Raw genomic sequence first — 12145 nt, 5'->3', positions numbered from 1 at the left:
TTCAATAAATGAGAATCAGAACAACAACGCATGTTGTTAATCTTACGATTACATAAATTACATTGGCTACGTGCAGTAACAATGTAGAGTGCGCGACAAATCTCCTGCGTATGGCCTTGGACGGCTGAACAGCACCAGCGAATCACAGACGTGCGGCGTTGCCTAGTTCCGTGACAAAGCGTTTCGCTCAACCACGCTGTCTCTTTTCCGTGTGAGATTTCGACATGGCACCGCTGCAGTGCGCTGCTATTGGCTATCGCCATATGCAGGAGATTTGACGCGCACTCTGTGTATTCAATATGGTGACAAGCGTAAGCTTAACAACGAACGTTGTAAAAATGAAATGCAATTATCCTACTCTATAATTGGTGAAAAAGTGTTAGCAACACGTTGTACTCTTCTTCAAGGCTAATCGGAACTGGACCTACAGTTTAAAGTGGGATCCGAACCACTTGTGCCTCCACCGGGTATCGAACCCAGGAACCCTTGATTACAAGACGACGACGCTACCATGATGTAGGCTAATCGGGATCCACTGTAAACTGTGAAACGAACTCTAATTGGTTAATTGATTTCATTTTTTTTTAACCAGTTGTGAAACGTCTTTATATTTACATTCATTCATTTATTTTGAACGAAGTTAACTAAGCTTGAGTTTTTGGAAATATAAACCCAGTTCAACATTTAAAATTTGTAGGAGCTAAGGGTTTTAAAGCACCACGAAATTGCCTGGAAATTCATTTTAAAATTGTCTGAAATTTGTGGAAAAGTGAGGATTTTTTTCCCTTTGCAATGAAATATTCTTCGTACTTTCGCACCATGCTATGGCAGGTTTTTCCGCGATAATATGAAATGTTGAAAGCATTCTTCTACATTTGAAATTAAATTCTTGCAGTTGGAGTCTTTAGCTTTTCCCATAGTCATTTTATGCCTTTCCTTCAAAATCCTACCCCCTTCTTCCCTCAGAAAATGATTTGAGTTGGCGATATGTGATATATGTTCTACTTACGACATGTATGATTCTCAGTAAGGAATTCAGGGGGTGGTCCGAGGATCAAAATCCCCTCCTGAAGTAGAGAAGCCCCCTAGCAGAGTATTTGGACAACCGCTAAGAAATTTGACAACCACTTTAATTCAACTTTCAACGTACTTTTTCATAATAATAAGCACTAATTCAGTCCTATATAAGTTAATTGAAAGTCAAAATATTGAACGGATTTACATTATCGTCCGTTTTGAAAACTTCGAAGTAAATAAAATTCCATTTCATTGAAACTCAACAATGGGCAAGTGCAGAGCGGCAGGTCTGGTGTAATGCAAGCTTCTATTGTTGTATTTATAACAAGTTTCAACTTCTTGCAGCTATTTTAACGGTTAGTCAGTCAGCAGTTTGCTGAGGAATGGTGGTGACGTACTTGTGCAGTAAATTCACACTTAATTTAATTCAATTACGTATTATAGATATTATTAGAATTAGAATTTCATGACTGTGACATCCCACTACCGAGTTACAGAAGGGTCTCCCTTAATGCACAGCGCGATTCCAACTTCGTATTCTGACGTCACAAGCGTAGGTTTGTTTCTCTTAGCATGAATACGCTGCAAATGTATTGTGTATGCTAAGATAACTAAACTAACAAGCCTAACCTAACAACTTGGGCATTTTGAAAGCATTCCGCGGTGACGCCAGAACGGAATGGCGCGTTGGAATCGCGTTGTGCGATAAGGTGGACCAGTTACCGAATCTGAAGGGTGATTTCACGGGCGCTTGCATTTTCGTATTTTAGGTTACATTGAGTGTTGTGCTGAAGGCTTGCTTTCAACCACAGATACTACGACAGTTGGCAACTAAGCTCCAGGACGCAAGAGCCCTCTGAGAGGCCCTGCCAAGCCGCTTTTCGTTGGGTTACCAGTGGTCAACGCATCGAGCCCCATGAACGCTGTGTTCTAACTTTCGAGACCTGAGTTGGCAACAAGCGCAGATAAATTTCTTCTTCTCTGAGGGACGTGTGAATGGGTAAGGCTTGCCACTGTCAGTGGAAGTTCACCTCGCTTGGGCATGCCATGTTAGGTGCCCCATTTCTCAACTTATCGTCAATCCTTCATCGGTTATACCGGGTGTCCCAGAAGTATTTCCCTGATTACAAACTTTATTCATATCCGCTATATGTAAGGTAGAGATGTGAAAGTGGCGCCAAAGCGTTGGAAAAACTAACCAATTTTTTTTGTTCCAGGTTTCAGTAATGTGGCTGTAGTGTAGCAGTGTCAGTGCCCAGGAAGCCGAAAATGTTCACAAATCAGGAAAAAGCTCAGTGTGTCTGTCCCCTGGTATCATTAGGCAACAAAGCCTGTACAATTTGCACTTTGTTTGCACGAAACAATAAACGTTTGTGTAACATATCATAAAGATAACTTTTTTGCTGATGTTTTACGTTGTTTGAAATCGCTGAGGTTGATGGTTCGGCCACTTCTCGGTAAGTCAGCAACAGATTATGTGGTCTTGAACTTGTCATACCACGACTTAATGCTCTTGACATCGGGCGGCATCTTTCCATAAGTTGTTTGAAAGTTCCTCTGCACTGTTATTGGTGACCGGCTGTCGTGACACACTGAGATTTTTTTCTGATTTGTGAACATTTCCGGTTTCCTGGGCACTGACACTGCTACACTACAGCAACGTTACTGAAACCTGGAACAAAAAAAACTTGGTTAGTTTTCCAACATTTTGGCACCACTTTCACATCTCTACATTGCATATAGCGGATATGCATAAAGTTTGTAATCAGGGAAAGACTTCTGAGACACCCGGTATATAGTCGCACCAACAAGACAGAGACGAGCGGCGACGTAGTCGAAGACCTTTGGATTTCATACGGAAGTATTTTGATTACGACTCCAACACGAAGATATCAAGATGCCTAGTTCGTGGCATCAATACCATACTTCAGGTAATGGATTTAGCACCCATTTCCCAAATTAATTCTTGATCAGATTTACGCATTGGGATAACATCACCAGGGAAGATGATCCATGAAAGAACAACAGCGTTTTCATTTCTTTCATGGATTACATACAGGGTGTCCACATGGAACCTCCCTGATTTCAATTTACAATTACGAGGAAAGTATTCGACACAGAACCTTGCGGTTTGCGGCATCATGTAAAGTAACTCAAAAAAGTTTTTCATTTTTTAAAAAAATATTGCATTTCTACGTGGGCTCCTTTCGTAACCTTAAAATGTCTAGCCGATACTCAGGACCGCATTTACGCGCAGGCTATCTAGGCTGCAGCCTATGGGCCCGCACCACAAAGGGGCCCGCACAACAAACCAAAAAGAAAAACTGTAAAAATTTAAATTTTGAATAGACTAAAATAAAATAAAAATGTTATTTGTTTTAATACTGTGGTGCGGGACCTCTTATAATCATAAAATACGTCGACGAAAGCCCTCTTGCGAGGCTATAAGGAAATAAAAAATTGCACTTTTTGAAATTTCAGAGGACAAAGAAGATTCAGGACAATCGCGTGTTACTGCTCTAAGTTTGCATAACAAAATGTCAAAGATGGAAACGGGGATCTATACAACATTTTGGGATGATATCTTTGGACAAGTAAACTAAACTTGTGACACTCTGCAGAACCCTAGACTGGACGTGAACACAGCCGCCTCAGCACTGACATAGCTTACAAAATTCATAGGGACAATTGATTGACTTGATTGATTTGGTGTTTTAAGTCCAATTTACGCACAGTAAAGCTAATCGGGACTGGACCTACAGTTTAATGTGGGATCCGAACCACAATTTGCCTCCACCGTGCATCGAACCCGGGAACCCTTGATTACAAGGCGAGGACGCAGGGTTACTCTTTCCTCATAGCATAACTTACCCAACTCTGTTCCTAGCTGACGTTTGGTAATAATATTCTCCTGTTTCGTCCAACACAGGCCAACTTCTGAATGAAAGCGGTTTCTACACCTAGTCCACCTACGGAGCTAACCAACCGGATGACTCCCAGAGAGCTGAGGATTGTGGGTCCTAGCACGGGAATGGATACATGAACGACATTCGATGCGACGCAGAGCTGGAGTTTTTCTGCGAACATCAGCTCTGGTAACCTACGAGGCAACATTTATGTGTGGACTGGTACCCTTCCAGACAACGTAGATTATGTAATACTTGGAGACAATATGCTGCGTGCTTATGCAAGTGTGGACTGGTATCCTTCCAGACACGTGGACTATGTAATACTCGGAGACTATATGCTGCGTGCTTATGCAGGTGTGGACTGGTATCCTAGCAGACAACGTAGACTATGTAATACTCGGAGACTATATGCTGCGTGCTTATGCTCGTGTGGACTGGTATCCTAGCAGACAACGTAGACTATGTAATACTCGGAGACTATATGCTGCGTGCTTATGCTCGTGTGGACTGTTATCCTTCCAGACACGTAGACTATGTAATACTCGGAGACTATAAGCTGCGTGCTTAAGCAGGTGTGGACTGGTATCCTAGCAGACAACGTAGACTATGTAATACTCGGAGACTATATGCTGCGTGCTTATGCTGGTGTGGACTGGTATCCTACCAGACAACGTAGACTATGTAATACTTGGAGACTAAAAGCTGCGTGCTTATGCAGGTGTGGACTGGTATCCTAGCAGACAACATAGATTATGTAATACTCGGAGACTACATGCTGCGTGCTTATGCTGATGTGGACTGGTATCCTACCAGACAACGTAGACTATGTAATACTTGGAGACTAAAAGCTGCGTGCTTATGCAGGTGTGGACTGGTATCCTACCAGACAACGTAGACTATGTAGTACTCGGAGACTATAAGCTGCGTGTTTATGCATGTGTGGACTGGTATCCTACCAGACAACGTATACTATGTAATACTCTGAGACTATAAGCTATGTTCGTATGCAGGTGTGGACTTGTATCCTACCAAACACGAAGACTATGTAATTCTCGGAGACTAAAAGCTGCGTGCTTATGCAGGCGTGGACTGGTATCCTACCAGACAACGTAGACTATGTAATACTCGGAGACTATAAGCTGCGTGCTTATGTTTGTGTGGACTGGTATCCTACCAGACAACGAAGACTATGTAATACTCGGAGACTAAAAGCTGCGTGCTTATGCAGGTATGGAGTATCCTACCAGACAACGTAGACTGTGTAATACTCGGAGACTATAAGCTACGTTCATATGCAGGTGTGGACTGGTATCCTACCACACAACGTAGACTATGGAATACTCGGAGACTATAAGCTACGTTCGTATGCATGTGTGGACTGGTATCCTACCAGACAACGTAGACTATGTAATACTCGGAGACTATAAGCTACGTTCGGTTGCAGATGTGGACTGGTATCCTACCAGACACGTAGACTATGTAATTCTCGGAGACTATAAGTAGCGTGCTTATGCATGTATGGACTGGTATCCTGCCAGACAACGTAGACTATGTAATACTCGGAGACTATAAGCTACGTTCTGTAACGTTTTCATTACTTTCGTGCCTGCAAACATTACATAATTGAAAATTGAAGTACATGTACAATTTTCGGCTTTCAGAGGGCGTTTCCTTCCCTCGATAGCTCTACTGGTGCTGCATCTAGTGGCAATTTGGCGTAAAACGCCTGGCCGTAAATCTCGCCTCACCGTGCTACCAGTCTCTCTCGATCGCCCGCTACGAACGGCACGCACCAGTTTTTGCGTATTACATCTATTCCTCGTCGGCAAGGGACCGTACTCAACCACGCTGCCTGTGGAGGAGAAGCCTGCCACGCGAACCACCAACGCGAAGAGGCCAGGCTAATGAGCACAAGGATCCCGATGGAAGAGTGGCTTTGTGTCTTTACATCGGCTGAACATTAGTGGTGAGGTACGTAAGAAAACTCTTGACTGTGATATTGGAACTCGTTAACTTCTCGTCGCCGTTCATTATAAAATTATTTGCGACGTCATTGTTTTCACGTGACTTACATAGTAACGACGAGAAACCTATAGCTTCTCCCCAACATTTTTGCCCCCTTCTTTTCTCGTGTTGAACAGTTTAATTGTGCCAAAAAATAAAGATATACGTATATTTTGCGTGTGTTTCGTAAAGGGGCAAAAGAAGGAAAACGTGCATAAAACATGAGCGAACTTAGTTAAAATTAACTTTTGCATAAAAACGTTCTCTTGAACAGTCTTTTGTAAGTAACGTATATGGCACTGTCAGTTACTTAATGAACAGGCGTAACCATAACATGGCAGATGTACGAGCTGTGTGTTCGACATTGCAGTGCAACTTGATGTTCTTGTTTATTCAAGATTGGGCTTAGTGGCGTTAAATGGACATTATTTGAACTTAAGAAAACGGCATAGAAAACTACAATCCCCACCTTTTTCCTAGTTTGTTTGAACCGCAAATTGCTATTAATCCTATTCTTGTTACGGTAGCACTAACGATGCCAAAGGGATCAGAACAAAACAAATAATAGCGGGGTTAAGTCTAATAAAAAAATAATAAAAGGAGTCGTAGATTAAGTAAAAAGGGGATCTACGGAACGTTCTATGCACGCTTGAGAGAGAGAATGGTGCATACGTTAATTATTCCTTTTTTGTGTGTGTGTTAGTGAGTATTGAATTAGTCTGTTGTTAAGCATGCACGCGCGTTGGTAATTACGCATAATTTGTGGGTGCAGAATTAAAGTTTAACGTAAAAAAGGGCATAGCACGCTGGACGTGCGGACAAAATAATTGAGTGATTGCGCTCTAAAAAAGGATTGTTGATTAGGTTATACGTTTGTTGATATTTGTTACAACTCCCTTTTGGATAATTGTATTTATAAGAATGTATCGTAATGGGACAATATACATATGTTATTGTTAATTGAATTGTGGAGTAGTATAAATTCATTTACCTATCAAATTCTAGTCAGTAAGTCCCGCGTGAGAGAAAGTTGCATTGCGAGTCAAATTAAAACTTAAGGCAATCTAAAGGGGCAATTGAGAAAAAGGGAATAACGTTGGGTAAAAATACGACCTTTAAACCTTGCTTACAATGGAGAAGGCGTAACTCCCTATTCATTGTCGGACCCTTTGACATATTTTGCGTATGTTTCCGTAATTATATATGTGCATTTCTTACAGGGCCTTTGTCTCGTGCTTCTTGTATGTGCCGCCTGTAAACTCCCGCAGCACCGTGCAGGAAGTACGACACAAATAGAAATTTGCGACGTATAGTACGGGTCTCAGATTCAATTTCATTGTATTCGCGGTTGTGGTTGCCGTGCAGCCGTTTCCAAGTTAAATATCGCGACCAACCACAACTTGACCCCACTACTACGTTACAGTTCGTATGCAGGTGTGGACTGGTATCCTACCAGACAAGGTAGACTATGTAATACTCGGAGATTATAAGCTACGTTCGTATGCAGGTTTGGACTGTTATCCTACCAAACACGTAGACTATGTAATTCTCGGAGACTATAAGTAGCGTGCTTAAGCAGGTGTGGACTGATATCCTACCAGACAACGTAGACTATGTAATACTCGGAGACTAAAAGCTGCGTGCTTATGCAGGTGTGGACTGGTATCCTACCAGACACGTAGACTATGTAATTCTCGGAGACTATAATTAGCGTGCTTATGCAGGTGTAGACTGGTATCCTACAAGACAACGTAGACTATGTAATACTCGGAGACTATAAGCTGCGTTCGTATGCAGGTGTGGACTGTTATCCTACCAAACACGTAGACTATGTAATTCTCGGAGACTATAAGTAGCGTGCTTATGCAGGTGTGGACTGATATCCTACCAGACAACGTAGACTATGTAATACTCGGAGACTAAAAGCTGCGTGCTTATGCAGGTGTGGACTGGTATCCTACCAGACACGTAGACTATGTAATTCTCGGAGACTATAATTAGCGTGCTTATGCAGGTGTAGACTGGTATCCTACAAGACAACGTAGACTGTGTAATACTCGGAGACTATATGCTGCGTGCTTATGCAGGTATGGACTGTTATCCTACCAGACAACGTAGACTATATAATACTCGGAGACTAAAGGCTGCGTGCTTATGCAGGTGTGGACTTGTATCCTACCAGACAACGTAGACTATAAGCTACGTGCGCATGCAAATGTGGACTGGTATCCTACCAAACAACGTAGACTATGTAATATGTGTACGCTATAAGCTAGCTACGTGCGTGTGTAAATGTAGACTAGTAACTTACCAGACTGTGTAATACTCGTACTCTTACACTACGTAAATATTCACGTGCGGACTGCAAAGAGCAGTGTTGTGGTCTTGTAAATGGGACGGAACTTTACTGAAAACAACATGATCATCGTAGTGATTAAATAAGGCCATTATTATTCTGGGATTCAGTTGTTGATGTAGTACAAAGTGTACCTTGTATTCGTCTTTGCAATTACTCACAATTATTTACTAAATATCATATACAATATGTGCAATCCTTTAACGATTAATTGTAAAATTAAATATTTTTTACTCGCTGTCATCTGGGTTTTTTTTCACAGCATGTCCAATAATTTGTTGTAAATAATTATTTTTTTAGCTGAAAATGATTGAACATGATTGCAAAAGGATGCTTTTGCTTCAAAAAGAGCGGTGATATAAGTAAAAGCTGACCTCCGTGGCACAGTGTTTAACACAGCGCAATACGACGCAAGTGGTCGCGGGTTAGAATACCTGGGCGTTGGTGTTCTTTGTGAATGTCCCCTCATCAATTTCATCATAAAATCGGTCATCCCCATCTTGTCAATTAGCCTGAAGTAGCTGAAAAGCGAAATAAAATAAATAAAATCAATCAATCAATCGAACACACATGAAATATTGTGTAACGAAATCTTACTCAACCGTTTCTATTATATGCTACGTTCTATTTCCAATTGGATATATACTTTTTTATATTTATCAAACTAACTGACTATATCTTGAAAGATTATTTCTTCATAAAATGATGTATTTCTAAGCCCTTAATCCTTAAACATGTTTCTGTATTTGTTTGTGAATCATTTCAACTACATTTACAAGCTGTTGAAATGGAGGTACATAATTAGTCTGATGCTGATACTTAATTGGCTACTTGAACTCGTAGGCACATCACTAGTATCAAGATGCGAATTCTCTGCTGAGTTGGAGGTTGTCACAAACTAATGCAAAGAACACATCAAAATGAAACAATATTTTAATATACATGCCCACCTTGCTCAAAGGTTAGCTTTTACGTTTAAATCTGACAATAAGTACATAATATCAATGAACCCAAATAAAATAAGACTTAAATTACTTATTACGTAATATATACTCAAGTGCTCCATTTTTCTTCCTGAAGTTACCCACTGTAAATAAGTATTGAATTACAAACCTGCCATCTGTGAAGCACTTTCAACACCAGATATTGACAGCATTGGAGTTCCTGGATGTATTACAGCGACGCCAGTCACATCTATTAGTCTATGGGCCAGCCAAGATGTTGGTATAATTTGGGGGTACTAATTTTCCTTTATACCACAGTTACATGGTTATGAATGGATGCCAAAAAACGATGATTGCCATCTCAAAGTGGTATCTAATAAAAATGGCAGCCAATCCAAGATGGCGGATGTTGACATTTGAAAAAACGACTATATCTCTGAAACCAACGGCCCGATCTCAACGAACATTTCTTAAAAGAAAGATTAATATATGTTCTATATTTAATGTTATCTTCAGTTTTTCAATAGGAGCAACCGTTAAGTAGTTAATCACAGATTAGTAAAGAAAATCGTATTTTTTACTATTAATTTTGTATTTATCATTAATTTATTAATCATCTAGCCATCTAAGAAAATGTTCCAAACAAACATTGTAGCGTAAACGCATATCTTTAATTCGACATATTAAACTTGTTGGTTTTCACCTTACAATTCATATAAAACAAATGAATTATATAGTGTGTGCATCGAATTCTTCTAGCTGCATGTGTCCTTAGTCCTATTTAATTACACGTATTGTAACTGATATTGACTATTGAATAGTATATTATTGTTATATGCATACAATCACATTTATTAATAATTATAATAATTGATATTAATATTGTTATTATTATTATTCATATTAATAATAATATTATTTTGTTGTTGTTCATACTAACTAGCCATTAATTTTGTTTAATTGTTACCGATGTTCATGGAAGAATGTTATTGATTGATTGAAATTAAAGTTTTATATGCGTCAGCACTTAGGCTATTTTCACCTGTCATATTATATGTGGCTAAGTCCCTTACAATGTATAAAAAATCACCATGCGTGTCTCTAAAATCTCCTTACCCAGGGTAAAACCCGAGGCGGTCCTAGAGCACTCAACACATCTCGTATTCCTATGAGCAATACACAGGAGACCATTCAAAGGTAGCCTCCCCGATGGCTTAGTGTAACGTCGTCGCCTTGTGATCAAGGGGACTCGGGTTCGATACCCTGTGGAGGCACAAAGTGGTTCGTATCCCACTTTAAACTGTAGGTCCACTCCGGATTTTCCTATCTGTGCATAAAGTGTACTTCAAAAGAAAATCTCAAATCAAACAACACAAAGGGTTGTGCTGGCCGTAGGTTCAGACACCAGAGCCTCGTTGGTCTCCAAGACTGCAGTTGCTGAGGTGAAGTACGTGGAAATGAGGTTAACATTTGGGAGTGTTGAGAAGAACATCATAACATATGTCTATACTCGTTATTAGTTATTACAGTCGAAATGCCTGCTTTCAAGAAAGTAAAAATTTGTAAAAACAGAAGGCTGGCCAGAGAAGTTATATTATATGTGGGGGAAATGCATTCACCAAAGGACAGACAGTTTTGGCGTATACAGAAATTTTGATTGAAAATAAAGATACATGATTTATCGGCTGAAAAATTTCATCGCATGTGTCGAGCCAATTCGACTTATATCAAGTCTCCCGTTTGTTTTCTGAAAGTCCTTGCTCATCAAAGCATGAGGAGAAACCCTTGAAACGGGCACTCCTAGATGGACACATCTTATACATAGGCTACATCAAGATTTGTGTTTCGTGTGACAAAGAAGCAGTGTGGTCTCCCCGATGGCGCAGTGGTAGCGTCGTCGCCTTGTATTCAAATGGTTCGGATCCCACTTTAAACTGTAGGTCCAATCCCGATTAGCCTTACTATGCATAAAGTGGACTTAAAAGAACATATCAAAACAAACATGCAGTATTCATGTCTCTGACAATGTACACCATACAGAGGAAATATTAAGTGAGGCTGGCAGTTCCTATCGTGTCAATATAATTATTGCCAAAAAATGCCGTCTACTTGCCACAAAGGTCTAGTACTACTGTTATCCGAAGAAAGCAAGAAAGTATTGCAATATCAGTTTTGTGCATTCAAGATTACATACTTTGAAAAAATTGTTGGCAATTGTTCTATACACAACGCTGTATCTATTTCTGAAACTTTAGTGTAGTTACATTTATAGCTTAGGTGATTTAAAATTGCATCTATCTAAAAGGTTCCAGGCAATTTTGCTAGGAAGTATGACTACGTAATTCAAGTAAAGCTCGTAAAATGATGATGGGGTTTTTTCTACACCTTTCGGATCTTCCTTTGTGTTTAGCAGCTCCATGAATAGGGTTCCCCCCCCCACCTTAGCCAAAATGTTCTCTTCTAATCAGTGCTCAAAGTTAGGGGGGATGCGTGGGAATGGTATCCCCAAAGCTAGCAAAATATTCGCAAATCATCTCCCCAGTTACCTTAATGTATAGAAGCATCCCCTCAGCTAACTCCAAGTCTCGACCAAACAACCCCTCAGCTAAAATGTTTCCATTTCAAGAGCTGCTTCTAATATGATTTACGTCCTCAGATAGTTTACAAGTAGCAAATCCTAAGTCAGATTACCAATCGTACCGTCAATGCTGGAATACATTAAGAGGAACCAAATTCTTGGTACAAGCTATAACGGAAACTTTTCTCGGTAGACTCTTATATTTGATCATCATCATCCTTAATGGTTTGAAAGGAAGTAACTTTGAGGTTCAACATTCGAATTTCTAGGATAAAATATATACTATAGGTTTTACATGTCGATTTTCTTGCTTAACTACTTTCACCAATATTTTCAG

At 40.1% G+C, this 12145-nt stretch overlaps 1 protein-coding gene across 1 annotated transcript in view; it reads right to left on the bottom strand.

Annotated features, from left to right (window-relative positions):
- Positions 1 to 12145, bottom strand: part of LOC145996776 (uncharacterized) — an 86066-nt gene that overhangs the window by 63405 nt on the left and 10516 nt on the right. The window contains exons 5-6 of the mRNA XM_083133310.1: positions 7819 to 7959; positions 3991 to 4117 (exon numbers count right to left, since the gene is read on the bottom strand). Coding sequence (XP_082989436.1) covers positions 3991 to 4117; positions 7819 to 7959 — 268 coding nt within the window. The remainder of the gene's footprint in view (positions 1 to 3990; positions 4118 to 7818; positions 7960 to 12145) is intronic.

Source organism: Lepisma saccharinum, chromosome 13 (assembly GCF_977018435.1).
Source record: "Lepisma saccharinum chromosome 13, izLepSacc3.1, whole genome shotgun sequence".
Lineage (NCBI taxonomy): Eukaryota > Metazoa > Arthropoda > Insecta > Zygentoma > Lepismatidae > Lepisma > Lepisma saccharinum.
The sequence above is the reverse complement of the archived record's forward strand: the minus strand, read 5'-3'. Positions and strand labels throughout refer to the sequence as shown.